Raw genomic sequence first — 24,156 nt, 5'->3', positions numbered from 1 at the left:
TCACTGTTGCTGGAGGTGGGACATGGTTTAGTAATGGACTTGGCAGTGCTGGGTTAACAGCTGGACTTGATGATATTAAAGGTCATTTCCAAAATAAATTTTGTCATCCTACATTTAAGAGCCACAGGGTACTCACAAGATAGAGAAATTAGCTGTTGGGCTGATATCATATATCTGCTGCTCCAGTGAAATGCACTGATGAATGTATTCGTGGGCACCAAATACAGGTGTGTTACACCAATTCAGGCATGTCACGTGCTGGGTGACTGCTGGAGGTGCCGAGTGCCCTCCACTCCCTGCGGTGCCACCAGGAGCTGGGCGTGGTGCTGAGCTGGTCAGCGTGCAGGCTGGAGGTGGGAGCAGAAGGCCAGGCTCTCCCCTGCTCTCTAAACATCTGGATGAAGCAGATGTTGTCACTCACATGCAAAAAGATCTGCACCCTCCAGAGATGTCCTGGCGTAGGAGTTGTCCACTGTCCAGTGATTGATATGGGCACTGAGTTTTTCTTCCCTGACAATAAAAGAGATGGAATTTTCTGTGAAAGATTCTGAGTTTGCAGCTAATCTGAAATAGTTTATATCTAGTAGCTGCGAAGCAAAAGACTACTGTTCAAAATAGTTTTTGGAGAACACTTGGAGTGTTTTCCCAACACAGGAGCTCCAGTAAGGAGAGTCCCTGTTGTCTGTCTGACTTCCTGTTAAAATTATGAACATTCCTGGAATGTCAATGCATTTTCCATAATGTACTCTCACAGCCAGGGTCTTGGGCAGGAATCTTTTATTGTTACTCAGTCTAAACAAAAAGAAAAAAATCCTGCTGATTTTTAGTTAAGTTGAGGTCAGCCAGCATCTTCCCCATTGAATACATGTAGACCATTAAAGGTTCTCCTTCTTCCTGCTGATAACTTCTTCAGAGAAAAATTGGGAACTTCAAGCTGTTACTAAATATTTGGTTTTCCTCAATAGTAAAAGTAGCAACATTTCTCAAGCTTGGGTGAGCAATCTGTCTCTAAAACAAATTTTCATACCAGGCTCTTAGTGACTCCAAAAATCACACATCCCTTCTATTTAATTTTCAAAGGATCTGCGTGCACAGACCAGGCAGATAAAGTGTAATCAAGCAGTGAAAGAGAGTTACACTGTGGTGTTTTTTTCAAGGGGATAGTGTTTTTTGTTGTACCTCTGAGACGTCCTAGAAGTGAAGATTTTATTGTTGTTGCTCTCAAAGGTGGTTTTGCCAGCGGGTTGCTCACCATTCCTATGTAGATGGGCAGGGAGCAAGAGCTCTCCGTGGACATTCTGCATCTACAGAAGGCTGCCTCTGACTTAGCCACTTGTGGTCTAAGAGAAAACCCTTGCGGAACAATTCCTCTCACATTTCTGAATTATTACCAGCTGAATTGCTGAGTAGAGTGTGTTAGCGGAATCCTGCCATATCTCCCAGGTGTGCTGTCTGGGATGGGATGAACTGCAGCCCAGCAGTTCCTCGGGCTGTGGGGCAATGCACACAGATGCACCTGCCTGCATCTGCACAGCTTCTCCAGTCCCTCCTGTTCCACAGCCCTCTGATGGTCCAGGCTGATGTCACTAAATCTTTCCAACAAAAGAGCTTTTGGTTATCTTTTAGTAAGGAAATGAACCCAAGACATCAGGATTGCCTGACAGCAATTGCTGTGCTGGTGTATCAGTGGAGTTACATCATCTGTGATGTAACACTGACAATGCCTCCAAGCCTTTCCCCAAATTTAATAACCTTCCAGTGAGTGAGTGCTGATAAAAAATGAGAATGTTCATCTAAGAAAACCTTTCTACAGATCATGGTGGTTGAGGGTTTTGTTTGTTTGTTTGTTTTGGGGTTTTGTTTTGGTGGGCATGTGCACTTTTCTTACTGTGTATAAAGGATTCAGATGGAAGTTACATTTTTGGTAGTATATGAAGAGCCTGTTAATCTTGTAGAATAAGAACCCAATACATTTTGCCAACTATATTTGTTGACATGATTATTTTTTTGCGTTAAAATTTTATTTTGTGTCTGTAATTTTTCCTCTGCTTGCTTTGGTAGGAAACTCAGGGGTAGAATTCCATTACATATATGAATTTGATAGCTAGCTACAAAAAGAAAAGCAGATGGCAGGCAAGCAGAAGCACCAGATGTACATTTCTGCATCTTTTGTATGGATTGAGACACCCAGGAATACAAATTTCTATTGTTTACAGAAGTTATATTTTAAAATTCAGCATTTTTCTCTGATACTCAAGGGTGCGCTTATATAACCCTGTCAGTACATCAACACATTGAACGCAGGTCATTGGCAAACATGCCTACTGTGGGCAATCATATTCCCAGATTGGGCTGGCCAGGCAAGCTCCTGGAGCTACAAACAAATGTCAGGCAAGTACCTTGAGTTGCAAATGCTTTTTCTTCAGCTGAGGGTTCTGGCTTTATCTTGTGGGGAGACTGGGCAAATGTAGCTGGGATAAGGACTACACAGGAGGAAGAGGATGTTTACGTTTTCCCTTGCATTCTCTCTGAGCTTTCCACCAAGATATTTAGGCACGTGACTCTCCAACTACTTTATTTCAAGTCCAGCTTATTGAGGTTTGTTTAATATCCAGTTAAAATAGTTCATTTCTAGCTCAGTTGGAACTTCAGATCTTTTGTTCTGAAATCCCTTTCTTGAGCTGCTGTGGTTTTCTTTTTTAGACAACTCATCTGGAGACAAGAACCTGGTGCACTCCTGTCATGTAGGTTTTCTCTGCATGGAGAGGTCAGATTTTGCATTGAAAATCATAACCAAGAGATAAATGCATTATAAAATAAAGTGTGGGGTTTTGTTGTTGTTGTTTGTTTGTTTGCTTGTTTGTTTCCTTGCAGACTGAGATACATGGTCTGAAACATTAAAACCAGAAGATTTGGAAGTCTTAACAGTGTGTCTGATGTACATAAAATTTCTAGGGTTGTTTTAGAATTGCTGGAGTTTTGGCAAGATTCTATGCTCTCCATTTCAGACCCCTAACCTTGGCCTCATGTTTTCCAAAGATGGATTGACTTGTGGGGCTTTTATGGGGGCTTAGATATCATTTTGAGGTTTGGAAGGAGGACATGACTAGGAATTGATACGACTGAGATAACACGGCTAGGGGTGTCCAGAAGCTGGTAACACCCTGAAAACAACACTCTACAGCTGAGTTTCCTGTATTTTGTGAAATGTTCTGGACTGAAACAAGAAGGCTCCTTCTGAGCCATTTTTTGTACAAAGATGCAGTACCTGCAAGATGGATTTTTATTTTCAAAATCATTGTGAAGATACACTCTTCTTTCAATGGCACATATGCTAAAGAAGGAACAACACTACTGCAAGTAAGGGTTCAGAATTTCTAATTGCTTTCTAACTTTCTCCAGCCTGAAAATTTAAGTGTTAGGTCCCTGCCTGACTTCTGGAATTTGGATACAAGAAAATAATTCTTGTGGAGTAAATTAGTATCACTTAACTCCCCAGTGATTGACTGATACATAAGAGATATTTCGGCCTTTTTATAGCATTCAGGAAAATAACTTTGTTAATGCTTGGGTATACATGAGAATTTTCTGGCCCTATCACCAATGTGAGTATTCAGGAGAACCTAAATTTTCAGTTAGAGGGTAAATTTAAAACAGATAGCAGCAATTTTAAGCTAAACTGTGCTGTAAACCTTGACATCAGTGTTCTGGTTTTAGCTTTATAAATTGTCCATGAAATGTAGAAATCCAGGGTGTAAAATCACATTTTAAGTGAACTGCAACAGCGGATGTTTCTCTTGCTGGGCAACTTTGTCCTTGGCCCTGCTTTTCGAACAAATGGCTAAAAACCAGAAGTAATGCTTGTGAAGCCTATGAAATAAAGCAGGAGATAAAGCTTTGCCTTCATGTTGTCCCTTTGGTTTGCCTTTTCTTTTTTAGGAAGGTACTTCTGGAGATAAACGTCCCTGGGATGCAAATGCATTGGGTGTACCTCAACAAAATCAAACCGCTTTGATTTCACCGGGACCAGTGCAGTGTAGCAAAGATGGGTTTGCCTCTGTGTTGACCTGTTGTAAATAAAATTGCTTCTTTCTGGAAAAAGTCTCCTTCTGGGAGTTAGCCTGCATCCACGTCCCCTTTCCACTGCCGTCCTGTTGTCGGCAGTTCCCTGGTGTCTGGTTACCACTGGCGTGCAGGGAGCTCATGACAGGGAGAGTGCTGAGCCACTGGGTGGATAGGGAACACAAAGGATGCTCTGTGGGCACGGCAGCGGTGAAACACAAGATGTGCCAGCCGTTCTTAGCACAGGATGAGTTTGCTCCTCCTGCTGTAAGCAGGCAAGGGTGCAACAGTAGGGAAAGGAAGAATGGGAGAACAAAGCCTATTTTCCTCTGGTTTTAAGGAGAAAATGCTATCTTCGGATGGGCTTTTGAGATCATCCAAAATTCGAGGGGAAAAAACATCAAATGAAGTCAGCTGTAGATCAGTGTTTGCACCTTATTCCAAAAGAACAAGAATAATTTAGGATGCTAACACTACATCTATTCCATCCAGCCAAAGTGCCACAGCCCTTTCCCTGACCCCAAGGACAACCTATAGCCTGTGCCAAAGATCATGAAGGGCCACTGCTGCAAGTATTAACAGTCTCAGCTGTGTTTTCAGCATGCAATGTGTAACATGGATATTCCTAAATTGAAAGCCAGCTGTTCAGTTACTTTGATAATGTTTGTTTCAGTTCCCGCTATACTTCCGCTTGAGGTCCAGTTTCTTAAAAAAGCTCCATTCCTACAGTACTTAGAGCAAGTCAGGCAGGGGAACTGGGAGAAATTTACCAAGAACCTGATATTACAGAGGAAAAATAAAAATAAATGAGAGAGGCAAGAAGGGCCTGAACCCGACACAGGTAACTTTATTTTTAAAGATCAGATTTTTGGCACACACCTCTTACCTGCAAATTCAGGACTACTTGCAGTGGTCTCTAAAATTCCATGGTGCCTGCAATCATCACTACCTTTGCTCAGCTAAGTGCTCAGGGAAAGCAAACATAGCCAAATTAACAGGTGGAAGGACGTGTCCAGATTATTATCCATACTCTAAATGAGATCAGGAACTGTGGCTTACATAGGTCAACTGGTCTTGAGTAAAATACCAACTCCTAATTAGTGAGGGTACTTAAGACTGGTGGCTAAGCGTATCCACAGCCCAGACAGATCTGATTAGGCTCTGACATGCCCAAGAACAATGCACAGTGTGTTACTTGCTGAACACATTCCAACCAATTTCCCACAGAAACCAGTAAAATACTATTAACATCATTAACAAACTTAAATATTTGTGTGTTTTCTTATTAAGCTTTGGAGAACAGTCTGTCTCTTTATCAGGGGGCACTGCCTGCAGCAGCAGAATTACAAATTGTGACAGGGGCCGCCAGTCAGGAGCAGTCCCGTGCAGACACCGGGCAGGGTTTGGGGGAATATTGCTGACTGGAGGGATATCTACCTGCCTCTGCACACGAGCCAGACGGACAGTTTTCTGGAGTATGTGTCAAATCAAATTTCAGAGGTTGAGTGGAAACAAGGAATGTTTTGCCTGCGGCTCTGGAGGCAATGAAGGGCTGGGGTGGATGCACACATCCTGGTAATGCACTATACCGGCCACCCTCTGCTGTAAATCGGGCCTCTGTCTCTGCCCATCCGCCTCTTATCACTTCAGTACACTTCTCTGCATCACCACCGCAAAGAGACAAATCATATTATGGCAGGGGAAGGACCTGGATTTTCCCAGAATGTGCTGGAAGTGGTGTGGTCTATGTGTCCCTGGCATATACACTGCAGCAGCCGAGGTGCCCTGCCCTGTGCCCAGGAAGAAAAGTGAGGGAAGAGCCACAAAGCACCGGTCTGTGCCCACCCAGCCTTGCCACACCAGCTGCCAAAACGGTTACAGGAAGGAGGTGATGCCGCTCCTTCCTTGGAGATGTTGTGGGGATTATTTACAGGGTTACCAGCGCCCCGTCGTTCTCATGCAGCCACCAAAAGTCACACAGCCTTTGTAAGGTCAGTTTAAAAGACTTAAAGAAGTGTGAGTCTCTTATGTGTGCGTGTGCACGTGTACCACTCAGATGTCGGGACGCGGGGACTGAAGAGGAGCAGGACAGGAGCAGGAGTGCAGTGACTGTGCGGACAAGGAACCCCGAGAAAGACGGACAAAGAAAACGGGAGCAGAGCTGGGAACAAAACGACCATCTCTGTCCCTGCGTACACCCACACGCACACACTCCCGACACTTCCCAGCAGCCCGGGCTACAGTTCCGGCTTACCGGAGCCGCCTCCCGCTCCGCCCGCCGGGCGCGGCAGCCGGGCCCGGCCCCGGGGCGGGGCGGTGGCGAGCGGAGCCGCGGCCAGGTGACCTTGGCGGGCAGAGCCGCGCCGCTCCCGCCGCCGCCGCCGGGGGAGCTGGGTGGGGAGACGGCCGAGATGGTGGAGGACGGCGGCGAGGAGGAGGCGGAGGGGGAGAGCGGGGCGATGCCGGCGGCCGCGGCCCCGCCGCAGCGCTGCAATGGCTTCCTGCCCGGCAAGGAGGCGGCGGGCGGCGGCCGGGCGGCCCCGGAGGGCGGCGGGGAGCAGCCGGCCCCGGAGGCCGAGGCGATGCTGGCGGCGGGCGGCGGGCGGCCGGAGGCGCGGATGGAGACGCGGCTGTCGCGGCGGCGGCTGGCGGTGCTGGCCGTTTTCAGCTGCTACTCGCTGGTGAACGCCTTCCAGTGGATCCAGTACAGCATCCTCAGCAACGTCTTCGCCGGCTTCTACGGCGTCACCTTCCCGCAGATCGACTGGCTGTCCATGGTGTACATGGTGGCCTACGTGCCGCTGATCCTGCCGGCCACCTGGCTGCTGGATGCCCGCGGGCTGCGCCTCACGGCGCTGCTGGGCGCGGGGCTCAACGCGCTGGGCGCCTGGCTCAAGTGCGGCAGCCTGGCCCCACAGCGCTACCCGCTCACCCTGGCCGCTCAGGCCGTCTGCGCCGTGGCCCAGGTCTTCATCCTGGGGCTGCCCTCCCGCATCGCCTCCGTCTGGTTCGGCCCCACCGAGGTCTCCACCGCCTGCGCCGTGGCCGTGCTGGGCAACCAGGTAGGGCCGCAGGGGAGCGAGGGGGGGCTTCGGAGAAGTGGGCTTCCTTGGAGTTCGGCATCGAGTTAAAAACAGGGCGCTTCCGTGGGAAAAGGCTTTTCTCCAGGATGCGGTGTCGGGAGGGTGGAGGTGAGGAAGCGGGGCCGGGCGCAAGGCGATGCTGCGACCCGCGCTGCCCGGCTGTGCCGGAGCCGGGCCATGTGGCGGCTCACACGCTTCCGTCAGCTGCCGGCAGTACAGCAGTCGAGACCCTTTTCAGAGGAGGTCCTGCTCCGCTTCCTCTTTCTCTTGCATTTTGGCACTTGGGTTCGTTTGACTCAATCCCCCGCCGGCTGGAGGGGTGTTGAACTACGTGAACTTTCATGAGGAGCCCCGGCGACGACATACAGCGGTCTCTGCTTTTTAAACTATGGCCTCTAATCGCCAGGTGCCAGTAGTCAATACCCTGGTGACTCGTGAAGTTTTGTGTAACACTGTGATAGTTCCAACATCACTGTTGGGAGCTGATAACTGAGTCACAGATTTCCTCAAGCTCCCTGATCCTGGCCAGTTTCAGAGAGCTGGAACAGGTGCATCTGAAAGCACAGGTGCAGGTATGATACTTTTTCCTCCTATGGCCTTATTCTCACCTCCTGACACTGTCCCAGCTTGCTTTTTTTTTTTTTTTTTTTTTTTTTTTTTTTTTTTTTTTCCCCCTTCTGTGGCAAAAAATTGCTAAGATTCAAATCAGCATCACTGGTGCAGGCTGAGGTCATAGATAGAGTTTGGTTAAGATAATGGAGGATTTGTTTTTTATCATGTGAGTCTAATGATTTTATGTCTGTGCACTTTGGATTGTGACAACAATGACATTACATATTTACAGTTAGGGTGGTAACCTAGCTGACTCCTCATGAGCTGACACCTGGCTGTTCACAGTTTTTCCAAAACTTTTTTTTTTTTTAATCAAAGTTTTCCAGTGGACAGGACAACTGTGACTTTTGGACTGAAGATTTCAGAAATTGTTGGTTGTTTCAGCAGCGTTACTGTAACTGGTATCAGGTTAAAGGTTTCTTTGGCAGCTAAATTTCCCCTCTTCCTGGCATGCACCGGTCCCCCCAGTAGCAAGGAGTTACCGGGTTTTCGGTTCTGCAGTAGAGTGTCAAGAGTCCAGCTCGGAGCCTGAAACTGCTGCTTCACTGGGATGCTGAGATGTGGGGTTGAAGTGGTGCAGGACAGGAGTGGGAGAGCAGGGATTGTGTGGATGGGAACCACGAGAAAGATGGAGAAGGGGAACAGGATCAGGATGTGAGCAAAATAAGCCATGGTTATTTCTGGAGTGTATTCCCCTCCAGAAGCTAGGACTGATTTCAATGTGCCTACTCAAGTTCTTGCTGGTACTCTGTCAAGCGAACAACAGAATTTCTCTATTTTCAGGTTTTGCTTCCTTAAAAAAACCCTAAAAACTCTCAAAAGCCAGATTGAAAGAGTAGCGAGATGAGGAGTTAGGCCCTTGGAAGTTAGAAGTAATGCCGTCTGCGTATCCCATTGCAGTTCCCTCCTGCATACGCATCCCCGTTGGGTCTCACTGTACTGGATTATTGCACAAGGTGAACTATGTAACAGAACAGGTTGCTATAACCCACTCAGCTGTTGGTCATCCGGTTGCTTATCAGATACTGTGTGTAACTTCAGAGCTACAGCAAACACGGCCCTGACTGAAGGCAGGGGAGGAACAGAGCAGTTATCAGAAATTAGATCTCATCTCTTTGAGATGCTGGTCGTTTGCAACTGGAGCCCAAATCACTGGGCATGCAGCGATGGACCTGTCAAGGGTTGTTAGGAGTGCCACATCTCCACAAGTATTTAGCATCTTAGATGAGGCTCACCAAGCTCATTGGAACACTTTGTTCTGGCCTTAACCTCTCTAGATGTGAACGATGGATAATGGAAACTCGACTTTGTTGGAACACTGTGTGTATTGTACTGGCACCTATTGGGGAGGAAGAAATATATCAAAGTAAGGAAGTAACTGTGTGCTCAGTTCATGTTTGTAGAGTTCATATACTGGAGCATGAGGACAAAAGGAGACAAATTCTTCCTGTGATCACTGGATACTGTGTCAATCTGATGCCCTGAGGGAATAAAAGGTAGCAAAACCCTCATCAGGTTGTGCACAAAGGGTGCTTTGTAAGCACAGTGGCACACTTCTAATGTGCATGCTTTCTGAGTGTTGGACTTGCTACTCTAACAGTCTTTGATGCTCCTTTAAAATTTGATTTTTACCTAAAATAAATGTTCCAACACTTTAATATGCCACTTAGTTTTGAGGGAGCAGAAGGGAGAATTTGGAGAATACTCCAGGACTTGTTCCTTCATGTTTTAAAATGCTTTATATACACACCCAAAGTTTCAGTCCCTGTTTTATGTCTCTTTAATATGAAATTAGTTGTTATGTTGGAATTTACTCCACATACAAACCCACTGCTACTTAATTTTGTGATTTTTTATATTTATTTCCTTAGCAATAATTGTTGGGTTTGGTCTTAATAAGGATATTCCTTTTCTCTTGCTTTGCTCTGCGCTGTCTGTTCTGCAGTAAACCTTGCAGTCAGGCTTTGCTACTGTGATAGCAGGAGGGAGCGTGACATCAAATGAGGAACATTTCTACAAGAGTAGCTGGAATCTTGTGTCATCTCTAGCCCTTCAGTTGCAGGATGACTGATACAAATTTATGTTCATGCATGGTACTTTTGCATTTCTGTGAAAGATTCTTGTATAAGTACTGTGTGTAGTGTAAATATACACACTAAGTGTGGTATTTTAGTTCAATTGAGAAATGGAAAGGTTAAAACCTGAGTTATGAAGACCTGCTTGTAAAACAACATCAAGAGCAAGTGGCTCAGAATGTGATACTAAAGTTTCATTAATGCTTATTATGATAACAATTCTGAATTCTGCCTGGTAAGACTTTTCACTTCTGTTAATTTTTGTGTTCAGGGGGAAATGATTTTTGCTTTTGTTTTCTTGCTTTACAGCTTGGTACTGCGATTGGCTTTTTGTTGCCACCTGTTTTGGTCCCAAATACACCGAATGACATTGATCTTATGGCACATAACATTGGCATCATGTTCTACGGCACAGCGATAGTGTCCACGCTTTTGTTCTTCTTAACAGGCGTTGGTAAGTGTTTGAATTACTGGAATTTACATGCTGGCCATAGCGAGTGTTTACAACGTGCCACTTAAAGCAGCTGACTGCTCAAAGCGGTTGAGGTTACAATTTTCCCAGTTTGTGTTCACTTACCTGTTGCGCCAGCGTTAAGCAACAACCATTTTTCCCGATGTTGTGCTTCACGTGGGGTGATTTCTTTCAGAATATTTAGCTCTCTTAGTTTCTTTGCTGCAAGGACTTATGGTACAAAGTGAATTCACTCTGTTCATGTTACAATTTATAGACAAAGGTCTTGACATATTGCAGATGAAGTCTGTCTTTGGCCATATTTTGGTAGCAATCGGATGTGACTTACTTCTTCCTTGAGAAAATCTAGAAGGTTTTTTTCATGGAGTTGTTAAAACTACAAGTCAATCTTATGAAATTCATCAAGCTGAAACACTTAAAAAAAAAAATAAATAAAAGCACATTAATTTGGTAGAGATAATCAAAAATTGTTCCTTCTTCTTTTTCCTCAGTGTTTGAAGAAAAGCCCAAATACCCTCCCAGTCACTCTCAAGCAGTCCTGCAAACTAAACCTCCTGAGGATTACTCCTACAAGCAGTCCATTATTAACTTGTTCAAAAATATCCCATTTATACTTTTGCTAATCAGTTATGGTAAGTGGTGCTATCTGCTTGTAATCAGTCAGAAGGGTTCAAATGCGGGCCAGAAGCACACAGAATTTTAATTGGGGTTTTTTATTGGGGGAGGGAGTGCCAAACTTTTATTTATTCATGTGCCAGTGCTGGGAAATCTGTAAGGATGCAAAATACCGCTTGTAGATACAGTGAAGAGATTTTACCTGGTACATAGAAGGTTTTGTGTCAGAAGATGAATTCTTAAGGGTAACAAATCTTCGTGGCTGCACCCGGAATGACTGAAGCTTTTTTCTTGGTACTGCAGGTATTATGACTGGGGCATTTTATTCTGTCTCCACATTATTAAACCAGATGATAGTAACTCATTATGAGGTAAGTTTCTTGGATCTTATCTTTCTCTTTTTCACTGTACATTTGCAGAGGTGATATTTATTTTTTAGGTGCCATGTGTGCTCAGACCTTTGGTTTCTTTTATACCTCTGTACAGTTTCTTGTACCAAACAGCTGTGGGAGTCATAGGAATGTTTGTTTGCACTTATGACTGCCAAGAGGTCTGAACTTGACTCTGAGTGGAAGCAAGTTATTAATGAGCACCATATAAATATTTGTTGAAAGGGAGAAGAAGTGAACGCTGGGAGAATTGGCTTGACACTGGTGGTGGCAGGAATGGTGGGTTCGATTATTTGTGGTTTGTGGCTGGATTACACTAAAACATACAAGTAAGTGTGGGTAGGCATGTGTGGGGCTAGGGGTAGGAGAGTGGTGCAATTGCATTAGGAAAATACTCCAACCTGAGGGCTGAAATGAACTGCTGATGAAATGCAGTTTGTCCCTGATCTTTTAGTGGCCTTGATGGAGACGAGTTTCTGAGGCTACAGCAAAAGCTTGAGACTCTTACTTCCTATTGGCCAAAAGAAATTAAAATGAGGGAGAAGAATGCAAAGATAGAAGGGATTTGTCATCTACTCCTGTCTCTTCAGGAGTATAAGGCTTACAAGGAAAGCACTGTAGGTCCTGCATACAGTGGCCAGCTGGCCCAGTGGGCCTCTTCTCCTAGGAAAGCATAAAGTCTCAAAGCCTACCCTGCATCATTTTGTAATGTCCAGTCATGGATTCTCAATTTTTTTTATGCTACTCCTGATCCTATTAGTAAGGATCCTATTGTAACATTTGTTTTAATTCAGGAGATGACCATGGAGGGAAGCTCTGTTCTGGGGTAGGAGCTCCTGGGTCCATTGTCCATGGTGTGGTGCCCCCAGGTGCGAGCACTGCCCTGGAGCACTGTTTGTGATGGATTAGTTCTCCCCTGTGACTCAGTACATTATGTGCCTCTACAAGCCTCATGGACGTTAATGCTGTAGACTGGCTTTATTTCTGCATGTGTTTTGGCTTATAATTGGCCTTAAGAATTTGGAAGACACCCCTTCTTCCAGATTCAAAATAAATAGAACGCTATAATGAGATTTGTTTGATTTGCCTCTTGGTAGGCTGACTTCTATGGCAAAGAGTGTTGGACTCAGCTGCTCCTGTGCTGATGTATTGTGTGATGGGCAGCCCTGCAGAATGGCCAAGAGGTACAACACAGCAGAGGACTAAAATAGTCTTAAGGCAGTAATATGTGCTGTGACTGTCCATTCTTTGAGAATCTGAGTAAGTGTCCTTAGCCTTGAGTGAAGCAGCCAGATGACTAAGGCAATGAAGAGTTCAGGAGGGGATATGTGCTCACTGCATGCTAAGTTTGAAGCAGAAATACATGAAGCAAATTTTATAGCTTTAGACTGACTTATGTAATGTTCATGTTATCCTTCCATGCTTCAGCAATGTCCTATGGCCTTCTATTAACAATGTTAATTTGTTGTTGTTGGGTTGCAGGCAAACTACTTTGATTGTTTACATTCTCTCTTTCATTGGGATGCTGGTATTTACCTTCACCCTGGACCTCGGATACCTTATGGTGGTGTTTGTGACTGGAGGAGTGCTTGGGTGAGCAGTTAAAGAGCACTACAAGACTTACTGCAGTTCTGCTCTGAAACATATTTAAATGTTTTACCTAGATAATTCTACTGTGTATTCTGTCACCATGATCTCAGCCTATGCCTTTAGCTCACAGTACAGAGAGGGTTTCACCTTCTGTTATATCAGAATAAATCTAAAGTAACTCACCTTTCAGTAAATTTCATTTACCATTTTTATGGACCTAAGAGAGGTCTCTATGTGGTCAATTTGTTTGGTTCGAATTCAAAAAACTGTCTGCAGTGCAGTTGAAGCTTTCTCTTGACCAGTGTGTAGGTGATTAGAGTTTAACTGAGCAGATCTAGGAAGACTGGCTTCTCTGCATTTTCCTTAATCCATACTTTGATAGCCCAAGCACCATGCTGGTTGATTTGTTCGCTGTGCTCACAGATAGCTGATCTAAAAGCCTCAAGCGGTTCTCAGGGAATGTTGCTGTTTTCTGATGCAGAAGTCAAGATAAAACCAGAAATGTCTGGAGAGTTTCAGTTTAAAAACCAATCAACCAAGCTCAGCTGCATTAGGCCCCTTCTCTTCCCATCATTCATCGGTCCCCTCAGCTTCTTCCATAGCAGCTTCCAGCAGATGTTCACTGCCTGTTCATGGTCTCCTTGTGTCCTCCAGCATGGATATTTGGGCTGATCAAGTGATGATGTTCGTGTTTGCTTTCCATTTGAAAGTAATTGGCTTCAAGTATGGAGTGCCTTGTGGACTCGTTAGAAAAGGTTGTTTCGTATGTTTGGTGGTTATGCGGAACAGGACAAACATGCTTTAACAGCTTTGGCCTCAAGAGAAAGATGTGTGGCTAAAATTCTTGGATGATATTGAGGGAATGAAACAGTCAAGCTGTTATTTGGAATTACTGAGTTATGCTGAGTCATGAACACATGACTCAGTTCAGAACACCCCCTAGTTCATAATACCATGTGTGTACACATAGGTTTTCTTAGCTGTTGTAATAGACAAAGGCCACACCTGTCATGCTCTTACTCTCCCCTTCAACAGGTTCTTCATGACTGGCTATCTTCCACTTGGGTTTGAATTTGCTGTGGAAATTACATATCCAGAGTCTGAAGGCACTTCCTCAGGTCTCCTCAATGCATCAGCACAGGTTACAGCATTTTATTTCTTCAAGTGAAGTAATGTTCAGGAATGCCACTATGCTGGAGTCTAGGAAGGCTTTCTTAGACTTAGCTAAGTCTGTTCTGTTGTTATTGTCCTTTTTTTTTTTAATTTTATTTTTTTAAATTTTATTTTTTATTTGATTTCTGTAAGATGTGACTTGGAACTTTTAAAGGTAAAATGATGACTCTCTTCTGTGTGATCCTGATGAAGTTACTTGTTTGTTTATAGATATTTGGAATTGTCTTTACACTTGTTCAAGGAAAGCTCACAATGGACTACAGTCCTCGTGCGGGAAACATCTTTCTTTGTGCTTGGATTTTTGTGGGCATTATTTTAACAGGTAATTACAAGTGCAAGTAATGGTTTCCCTTTAGTGTAAAAACACAGATGCTTTTAGGATGATGTTGCTAATATATGGACAGCCATCTGACCCCCATTTCTTGAGACATGTCTTGAATTTGAGACAGATGTCCATCTCAAGAGTGGGGTGAGAAATGGAAACAAATGCACAAATGGAGGCAGTTTGTAGTTTTCCAAATGCAGGAAATCGCTGATGCACTCTGGAACAGTGCCAGTGTTTACAAATGTTGTCTCACAAATGTGCTGAAAGTGCTGAAACTATGAAGCTTTTCTTTAAGTTCTTGTGGTTTACAAGACTTTATTGTCATTTTCTGCTTTGTGTGCTTTGTGAGGAGCAAGTTCAAATTGCAAAGAGCGAATACGAGTATTTTAAAAACGTGCTGAAAGCAGCTTCTGCAAGCTTGCACCACGCAAACATTTCCCTTGGAGTGCATGTCACTGCAAAAGTGTGAACAAGTTTTCCTTTTTCCTTCTTCAGCCTTAATAAAATCAGATTTGCGAAGACACAATGTGAATTCAGGGATTATGAACTTGGACATTAAAGCTGTAAGTCGTGACTCTTTTACCATGATTGTATTACCTCCTTGAATGCTTGACTTCTACTGGCATAACAATATCAGCTGCAAAAGAGTAACTGACAAAATCTTACAACTGATTCCATGCTGCTTCTGAACAACAGAGCCACATGGGATGCTGCCCTCACATATCTGTTTTTCTCCTTAACTCCCATAAAAAAACCTGAAAAAACTGCTCTCAGATTTATTTTTAAATTTTTTAATTTTTTGATTATTTGAATTTTAAGTAGCTAATAATATTACTTTGTTGCTTGAATCTTACTTTTTCAATAATAGCAGGGTAGCACTGTAAATTGTGAAGTCTTTTTGCTCACTGGGTTATGAGGCCATCCTGTAGACTATGTATTTTATTTAAAATACTTGCAGTACCTTCCAATGAAGTCAGTGTCTGATAAGCAGAAGCCGTGCTGGAGTTTCTGTGCGGTGCTGCATAAAGAGCTGGGTTTGTTCTTCTGCTGACACTCTCAATTTAAATGAAGAGTGAGCATAGCATTTTCTGATGATCATAAGGTTCCATGTTCCAGCAGCTTTTCCAAACTACTACAGTTACTGGTAGAAATAAAGCTCTCAGTGGAAATTTTTTTCAGTGCTGTGGGTTTTTGATTGTTTGGATCAAAGTATGAGACAGCTTTTTGGAGTCAGACATTGCAAGATCCTCTGCCATGCTTCTTTTTGTGTAGGTGTCTTGCATGTTCAGCAGCGCTTCATCACCTGTGACCAACTGCACACTGTTAGTTCAGAAATTTCCGAGCTGGTGCTCTCTGAGCTAACTTGAACCTGAAACCTGTGCAGCTGTGTGTGTGCTCCGCGTGGCATCCTGTGGGTTTCCCAGGCGAGGCTGGGGCTCTCTCTGGGGGCATGTCTCATCTGCTTCCCATTATCACCTCGTTAATTAGCCTAGATCGACACACAGCTTCGTTCATATTAGCCAGGGTGTAAGAAAAGCTGCAGTCCTTTCCCCGATGTTGCCATGCGTGATTGAGACCTGCCTGTGTTAATAATGTTCAATATCCCTTTGATACTGAACCTTGATCAAGATTCTACTGTGGGTTAAATGTAACAGAGAAAAAAATGGGAAGTTAATCTTCATGTGACAAATATTTATATGCAGTAAATATGTACTTTGGAGTTGTACTAAGAAACTAAATTCTATGTTTGGTCTTTTTATTTCAAGAAGAAGGGAAAATAGGGTTTTTGTATAATTGCTTAATTGGGCTGATGAACGACATATACTGCTGGAGTCTAATCTAATAATTACCCAAGAATACTTAGTTTGAGAATAATTCTGTTGAATAACAGCTTAATTCCTGTTGTGTTTTTATTTTTTTATCTCCCTCTTCAGGTACCAGTTGACAGTCCTGTAGAACCTGAAAGCACTATGTTAAAGATTCAGTCAGCTTTATGAAGCCGAAGGAAGGTGACTTAGGAACGCACAAGTTTGGTTAGATACAGAACAATGTGAGCTAGTGTAATCACTGGATTTGTGTGTACGAGTAGTAAAATGTGTTTGTTGATAGTGGTGGTAGTTGTGTGTTGGAAGCTATGAAGATTCTCAGTGCATTTTGCCCAAGATGCAAACAATTCACCTTTGTATGGAGTATTTATTTCAACATTTTCAAGTTTTGCAGTTTCATTAGTAAAGAACGGTGTGAACACTCTCCACAGTAGGGAGACGTGCATTCAGGATGCATACTTGAAAAAAATCAGGAATCTTGAAGTACAGTTGTCATGAGCAGAAATTTCTAATCTTCTTTTCTTGTTCAGTCTTGCTGGTGCATTTGAAAAGTCAAAGAGGAGGGAGATGCACAGCAGGAGGATGTTCATGAGTTCATTTTTTATTTTAAATGTATCTGTGTTTGAATATAAGCCAATGATTCCTTCTGGGAAAGTGATAGCACAATACTGAAAACAAGAGATGACGTGTGTGTTTCATACTGGCATCTGACATTTATTTTGCCTTGAAACTTCTTTATAGGTATCAGAAGGCAGACAAGAGAGAACGCTGTTCTTGCTATAGCTTCATTGTAGCATTTCTGGGGAGATTTAAAAAGTTTCTCGCTAGATAAATTGGAGAAAAACAGTTCTCTTGTTAAATGGTGCAGTAAAAAGGAGGACAAAGGCCTTTGATATCTCTGTTGTGAAATATTTATAAGCAATGGAACACTAACACACAAGTTTCCTCCATGGAATATTTTGAGTGCTTTCTCATTTAAAGAGAAAGGAGTATGTGTTTACAAAGAGCCAGTGCCTTTACTTTGTAAAGAAGATCCCTGCCTCATCTTGAGTTTAATCAGTGCTGCTGAAGAAATTCCATTTTATGTGTTAAACCTCTGAATATTTGTGGAGTGTCAGAAAATGTGTTCTGTCTTTTTATGAATTGTATCACTTGTCACATATGAAATTCCTGTGCTTATGTAACTTAAATCATGTCTTTTGCAGTTTGTTAAAAGCTGTAAGGATGACTGAAAGGAAAATAGTGATATTTTCTCTTTCTTTGATCAAATACTTTCTTTTATACCATCTTAGCTGCAAAATGAGCAGACTTCATTCGCAGTAATTTTTTGTTACTTCATTTATCTGTATTTGGGATGGAGGTTTCTCACTGTAGTGCTTTTGAAAATTTTCTCCTTTACCTTATGCTCCATCTACACTCTCACAAATCTGACCGCACTACAGTAATACTATTGCTGGGAAGGTCAAACCTGGGTTAGTGGACTTTTTGGAAACATTTAATTTTTAGCTCAGCAAAGTGAGCGTGCAAGTTCAGTGCCATCAATGACGCTGTGTCTTTGAGTTCCCACAGATGCAATGCCATTCAGAAGGTGGAAACCTACTTGAAGTTTTCCCCAGATTGTTACAGCTGGGGAGGGGCATTATTGAACTCTGTGCTAGTTAATCTTCCTCACAGTGGCTGTCATGGGGCTGTGTTTTGGATTTGTGCTGAACATAGGGCTGATAATACAGAGATGTTTTCATCGTTGCTGAGCAGGGCTTACACAGAGCCAAGGCTTTCCTGCTTTCCTCATGTCAGAAAAGGTGAGGAAGTTGCGAATGCGTGGGAGATTGGGAGGAGACACAGCCAGGACAGGTGACCTTGACTGACCATAAGGGATATTCCAGACCATGTGGCATCATGCTCAGTGTATACAGGGGTGGGGGGAAGAAGGAAGGGAGGGATGTTTGGAGTGATGATGATTTCTTCCCAGGCAGCCATTGCATTTGATGGGGATGGCTGAGCACCTGCCCACCCATGGGAATCAGTGAATTAATTCCTTGTTTTTCTTTGCCTGTGTGTGTGGCTTCTGCTTTCCCTAATAGGTTGTCTTTATCTCAACCCATGAGTTTTCCAGCTTTTACCCTTGTGATTCTGTCCTCAATCACATTGATGGGGAAGGGAGCGTGTAAGTGGCTGCCTGGGGCTTGGTGGATGGCTTGGGTAAACAACAACAAACTCCAAGAGAGTCTCCAAGTACAATAAATATAATTAAAAGCTTTTTTTCCCCCTTATTTCACTGTAGACTCAGGAAAATCCTTTTGTATAAAAAGGGCCCTGAGAACTTATCTTTCTAAGCTTAAATCTGTCTTGGTTTGGAGAGACTGGTGTCTGCCAGGGAAAAGCCAGAGCCTTCCTTGGAATGGAGAATGTAAACCCCCTTCCTCCGAATTATTATAATTTTGAAATTAAGGGGCTTTCAGGCAAAGATATGGGGATAGGAATAACAGTTCTTTACTAGGAATATTAAAAATACAATTGTAGTAGTACAAAAAAACCAACCAAACAAGAAAACACTGACAGAGTCAGAATACAACCTGACATCCTGTTGGTCAGGGTGTTGGTAGCAGTCCAGTTAAGTTCTCCTGGAGTGACAGATATGGCTCTGTTTGAGAAGAGATGATCCTGTAGAAGGGTGTAATTTTCCTCTGAAGATCTAATGGTGGTAAGATGAGTTCAGTCTTCCTCTGAGAATCCAGTGGAAACAGGCTGTCCTGGTGTTCTCAGGTTTTATCTAGGTAGGAATGCTTGTCTTCTCTCACTGGGTGGAGCATCTCACTATGGAATGATCTAATTTTATCAGTCATGCAGTGAGCCTTAATGGCCCATTAACAGATGATATCCCCCGAGGGAGGATGGGCTCTGGAAGAGATAAGGAACATTGCTCCACCTGGTTTTAACAGCAGGCCCATTAACAGAAGTCACCTGCCCACTCCCCCCCGGAGTTATGAGGAATGGGTCATACAAGAGATAGAGAAAACATCTCCCCAACCAATTTCAACAGATGGAAATAGAATACACATTTTTGGTTACATATTGCATTGCAACCCAAGACAGCTTAGGCTCTAAAGGTGATGATCTTGATTTAAACACTTAGTATGATAAATGCTTTGGACAGGCGTGTCGCTAGAGGACATGAAAATAAACAATACTCACACTTGAGTTGTCAGGGCAAAAAGAAGGGAAGTTTATTTACATGACCTCGCTTAGATAGATTCTGGACAATGACCAGGGATTGGAGAACATGGTTGCCAGCTCTCCACTCCTCCTGGCCAGACTAGAAATCCATCAATTGTCCCTCATCAGAGAGGAATGCGAAAACAACCACTTAGTTTATGTTACAAGTGTGAGAAACTCCACTACAAAAATGTAAACAATCAGAAGGCTAAGACTCAAAACGACACAGAGGAAGACCTATCAGAATAAACTAAGCACACTTGGAACACTTGCCTTGCCAAAGAGGGTTCACGTCTCTTTGCCAGGTCCAGTGCTAGGGAGAAAATGGCCAGGAATATCCTGGCTGCTCCTGGAGAGGTGAGCTCTAGAAGAGTCCATGGCTGAAGTAGCTGGATATAGGAAAAGTAACTCTTGGCTATACAAATGGCAGGCAAGGATATAGGACTGAAAGTAGAGAGGCTTTTGTTATGTCAGTCATTTATATGGAAGCTGCCCCATCAAGGGATGTACATGTTTTCAATACTAGTGAAAAAAGTGAAAGTTTCTGCCTTGTGACATATGTGGGTGGTTTTCCCCTTTGGAAAAAAAATAATAAAATGTACCTATATATATATATATATATATATATATATATGTTTTTCAGCAGGATATCGATACAGAAAATATTTATGTTCATGGCCCGTGGTTGCTTTGACTTCTGGTGTTGCAAAATCTTAACAAGATAATATTTTTGTAGTTTGGGGAATTGTTTTCAATTGTCCAGCCGAAAGTCTTTGTCAGTGTCCAGGGTGTTTGCTGACCTGTTCAGCACACACTATTCAAAATCAAAGATTTAGTCTTTTTCTTTCTTTCTTAAAATTTACTTTTTCAATTCTTTTCTTCACTGCTAGTTTCCAGTTTCTTTAGTTAAGTTCAGCTGATTATTGAAAAAGTATTATAGTTCTGGCTCCTTGTGTTTTTTATCTTCTGCCAAATTTCTTGGCTACCTTCTGAAAAGGTTGAGACAAGATTTTGGCTTGTTGGAAACCCTGCTGGGTCCCTGAAAAGAAAATGTTCCTAATAATGAAGGCTTAATTACATCCTGGATTTAATATTCCCCTTCTAAAAGGAGCTTGAGATTTGGAAACATGTGAGCTATTTTCAGGCAATGATTTAAGCGAAAGGCTCAGCAGCAGAATAATGAGCAAATAAAGAGCTAATCAGTATTTTTTATGCAATAGCTTTATCATTTACCAAGAAACTTGGGTTCTAGCTCATGGCAGAAATAAATTTGGAGTAGTTGAGGCTTTGTGGTTTTTGCTTTTAACTTTTGGGTTTTAGCAGATTGCATCCATTCAGTCAAACATAGAATCATAGAATGTTAAGAGGTTGGAAGGGACCTTAAAAATCATCTGGTCCCAACCCACCTGCCATGGGCATGGGTATCTCCCACTAGACCAGGTTGCTCAAAGCTCTATCCAGCCTGGCCTTGAACATTTACGGAGATGGGGTGTCCACAGCCTGCCTGGGCAACGTGTTCCGTTGTGTTACCACCCTCACAGTGAAAAATTTATTCCTGATATCTAAATTAAATTTCCTCTCTTTCAGTTTGTGCCCATTCCCTCTTGTCCTATCACTATAATTCCTGACAAAGAGTCCCTTCCACTTCCCTGTAGTCCGTCTTCAGATATTGGAAGTTTGCTATGAGTCCTCCATGCAACCTTCTTAGCCTGGAAATCCCACATGCATCTGGAATTGGAAATAGGGTTTCTGACTCTTAGCCTTGAGATCTTGGCTCAGCCCCCCAGCAAGAGTAGAGTTGGGGGCTAAAAATCCTAACTGTTTAAAAAGATAATTGTATCATGAATGGAATTGCACATCAACCAGGAGAGGATGGTGTAAGAAACCAAGTGAGGAGAGGCATCCCAATCCCACGCATCAGCTTTTGCTTTTCAATTTGCCTTTTTTTATTATTTTTTCAAGTGTTTCAGGGGAGCTCTAGAGCATGCAAGATAACACACAGTGGGGAGCAACGGGACTGCCCCCAAGTTCCCAGGAGCCCAGCAGGTTGTACAATTGATAACTTTCAGCTACAAAATTCAGAGATTAGCCTTAACATTAGTTCTTATCTTTGTGTTTCTTCCCAGCCACATTAAACTTTTGGTAATTTCAGTGGAAGAGACTCAGAGAATATTGACACATTTTTATTCAGGATTCCTACCTCAGCCTTACACCCATCATTTCTATTGGCTGGGTGTGAGAATACCAGACCTGTAGGACATAGTCTGGAACTGCTGGTAGGTAAGTCCCTCAGAACAAGTATTTGTAGATGGGTGCTTGTCTTTAGTAACATCTCTTTCTGTTGCTAAAGGCCCATGTTTTACAAGGATGAAAGAACAAGGGAAGAACTAGCAAGAATATGTATGAATAATTTCAGATTAATTGGACTTTTCTAACTTCAGCCTCTTGATCATTTCTTTTATTCAAGGCAATCTGTTGTTTCAGAGACAATCAGTGGAATGAGTATTTAGAGCTGCCAGCCCCGGTTTCCTAATGAAAAAAATGTTTTTTTTGAGAACAATTTGAACTACCTTGTGCATCTGCAACCAAGTGAAATTGGGTTGAGCTGTAAACATTTATTGCTTTCCATTTTGTGAACTCACTAGTTTTCCTGTGTGAATGGGAGTGTGTGACCTTTACAGTTGTTGTCTTTCAGTACATGTATGTACCTCCTTCTCAAGTGTTACAGGCTGTTAATGTTTCATGGAGAACAAGCTGTCATTGTACACAATAATACCTGATTGCCCCAGCCCCACCATTTGGTCTGAAATCTGTGAAGACGGAAGAAGTGATGTTAATGCAGGAACTAGAATGAATTAAGCAAAAAAATTTCCTAAGAGAAATGTATTTCTATGTCAGACTTATGTTATTTACTGCTCATGTCTTTGTTCTACTCATGAAGATAACAAATATGTTTTGCTGTAATATTTTGTTTTTGTTAGTGTCCAATTCTTTATTTCAAGAGAAAATTAAAAGTTCTTAATAAATATTCCCTGATTGCAATGCTGTATGTATGTGTATATATGGATGGCATCATTCCTTACCATTATATGTTACTAATAAAGTGTATAATGCCTAAATTGATTGAAGCCAAGAGTAACAATTTTGACAGCTGCTAATACAGCTGCTAATCTAAAAGTGATTATTTTTTATTCCTTAGAACCTGTCTTTTAATGTAGGAAAATGTGTAAGTGTATGACTTACTGTGTCATTAATAAACATACATGTACATGCAGAGTGTATGTATGCAGGGTATAGAAATTTATTCTACACAAGAGTATTGGCAACCAGAGGAATTTTCCTGGGGCATGGAATTAAAGTACTAGCATTGGTAGTCGAGTTGTACTGCTCCAGCACAGAAATTTCTCCTTTGCTTTGGAAAAGGTCTGTGCAGAAAAGAAAGGGCAAGTTAACCCCTAAAGCAGAGCGATCCAAAGGCAGATTGATGGTGGTGCAGATATTATTTTAATAATGCACTTGGTTGCAGACAAATTATCTGGGGACACAGGGTAGGATAACTTCTGAGACAGGAAAAAAATAAGACATTACATTCAATTATGGCTAAAATCACAGCTGTCTTCAGTGGGAGCACAGCAGAATCCTTGTGAACACTGTGCAAGGTTTCTGTCACCTACCCTCAGGCATTTAGCCCAGGTGTGAGCCAGGCAAATTTGAGAAACCTGCTTCAAAGTACGTAGAGTTGTGGTAAGAACATGTTTTAGTTTTTTTAATCTCACTTCTCCACAAAGCTGGGATTCTCTCTCAGCTATTTTGGTATAGGAGCACGTGCTGCAGAGCACAGCAAACACAAGCCTTGTGTCTCAAAGCAACGCTAATATGCAGTTCAGCACTGGGTTGAGCTTTCAGGTGGGTTCTTCATTTTACAGCCAGGACCACAAGGTCATGTTCCTCTTGTGGTACCTCTATGAAAGCTGCAGGCAATATTCTCACTTAGCCCTGTAATTTAAACATTCCCACAGCTAGGAAGGAACAATCCCAGAAAATTATTATTGCCTTAAAGTTTCTTTGGCATAAGAGTTTTGGGGTTGATAGGTTTTTTTCTTTTTTTCTGGTTATATTCTCAGTCCATCAAAAAAAACCACTAGAAACCTCATCAGGTAAATGGGAGATGTGAAACCATCCCGACTATGATAAGTCAGGTATTTCTTTAGCTGGGAGGAGGCCCTGTGGTCCAAAACTAACAAGTATTGCTCCTTCCAGAAAGTGATGTGGTTTGTGTATGGATAAAATAGGCAGATGCCTAACAGTCCAGCTGCTTCCTGGGCTGGAAAGGTTTCTTGGAAGCCTGCTGGATTTCCTTCTGTCTGTGCGTCACAATGAACTAACCCTATCTGACCATGTTCTAAATCAATATTTACAGCTCTACTAAACAACAACTTTTCAGAAAACAAAACAATAATATCCTGAACTTTGTAGAAAGGACTTCAGCAGGTATGTCACAAAGGCTAAGTATTGGCCATGGTTAGGCATAATTACTGATATGTGAGTAACTATATATTTGTGAGTAATGAGCTAATATCTACTTAATATCAGGGATCAAAATTCAGCCTCTAGGATGCTAATTTCCAGTGCTTCCTCAGTAAAGTGGTTCTGCTTGTAACAGGGTTTAGACTATTAAAAATGCAGTAAATAATGTCTAAAGGGCATTGTCAGTATAG

At 42.6% G+C, this 24,156-nt stretch overlaps 1 protein-coding gene across 1 annotated transcript; it reads left to right on the top strand.

Moving 5' to 3' along the window:
* Positions 1 to 6,473: 6,473 nt before the first annotated feature.
* Positions 6,474 to 22,557, top strand: FLVCR1 (FLVCR choline and heme transporter 1). Its single transcript, XM_040060449.2, has 10 exons — positions 6,474 to 7,124; positions 10,142 to 10,286; positions 10,796 to 10,936; positions 11,223 to 11,290; positions 11,534 to 11,637; positions 12,791 to 12,901; positions 13,934 to 14,039; positions 14,282 to 14,393; positions 14,892 to 14,959; positions 16,331 to 22,557. Exons 1-10 carry the CDS (start codon positions 6,474 to 6,476, stop codon positions 16,391 to 16,393), a joined length of 1,569 nt encoding a protein of 522 aa, XP_039916383.1. The 3' UTR covers positions 16,394 to 22,557.
* Positions 22,558 to 24,156: the final 1,599 nt, after the last annotated feature.

The sequence above is a fragment of the Hirundo rustica genome, chromosome 3 (genome assembly GCF_015227805.2).
Source record: "Hirundo rustica isolate bHirRus1 chromosome 3, bHirRus1.pri.v3, whole genome shotgun sequence".
Classification (NCBI taxonomy): Eukaryota; Metazoa; Chordata; class Aves; order Passeriformes; family Hirundinidae; genus Hirundo; species Hirundo rustica.
Note: the sequence above shows the minus strand (reverse complement) of the source record. Positions and strands in the feature narration are given on the sequence as shown.

Bases quoted from the DNA above. Each gene is read 5' to 3' on its own strand.
- FLVCR1 (XM_040060449.2), top strand. From the start codon at position 6,474: ATGGTGGAGGACGGCGGCGAGGAGGAGGCGGAGGGGGAGAGCGGGGCG. The intron at 14,040-14,281 runs GTTACAGCATTT...GTTTGTTTATAG, and splicing joins TCCTCAATGCATCAGCACAG to ATATTTGGAATTGTCTTTAC. The intron at 14,960-16,330 runs GTAAGTCGTGAC...CTCCCTCTTCAG, and splicing joins TGAACTTGGACATTAAAGCT to GTACCAGTTGACAGTCCTGT.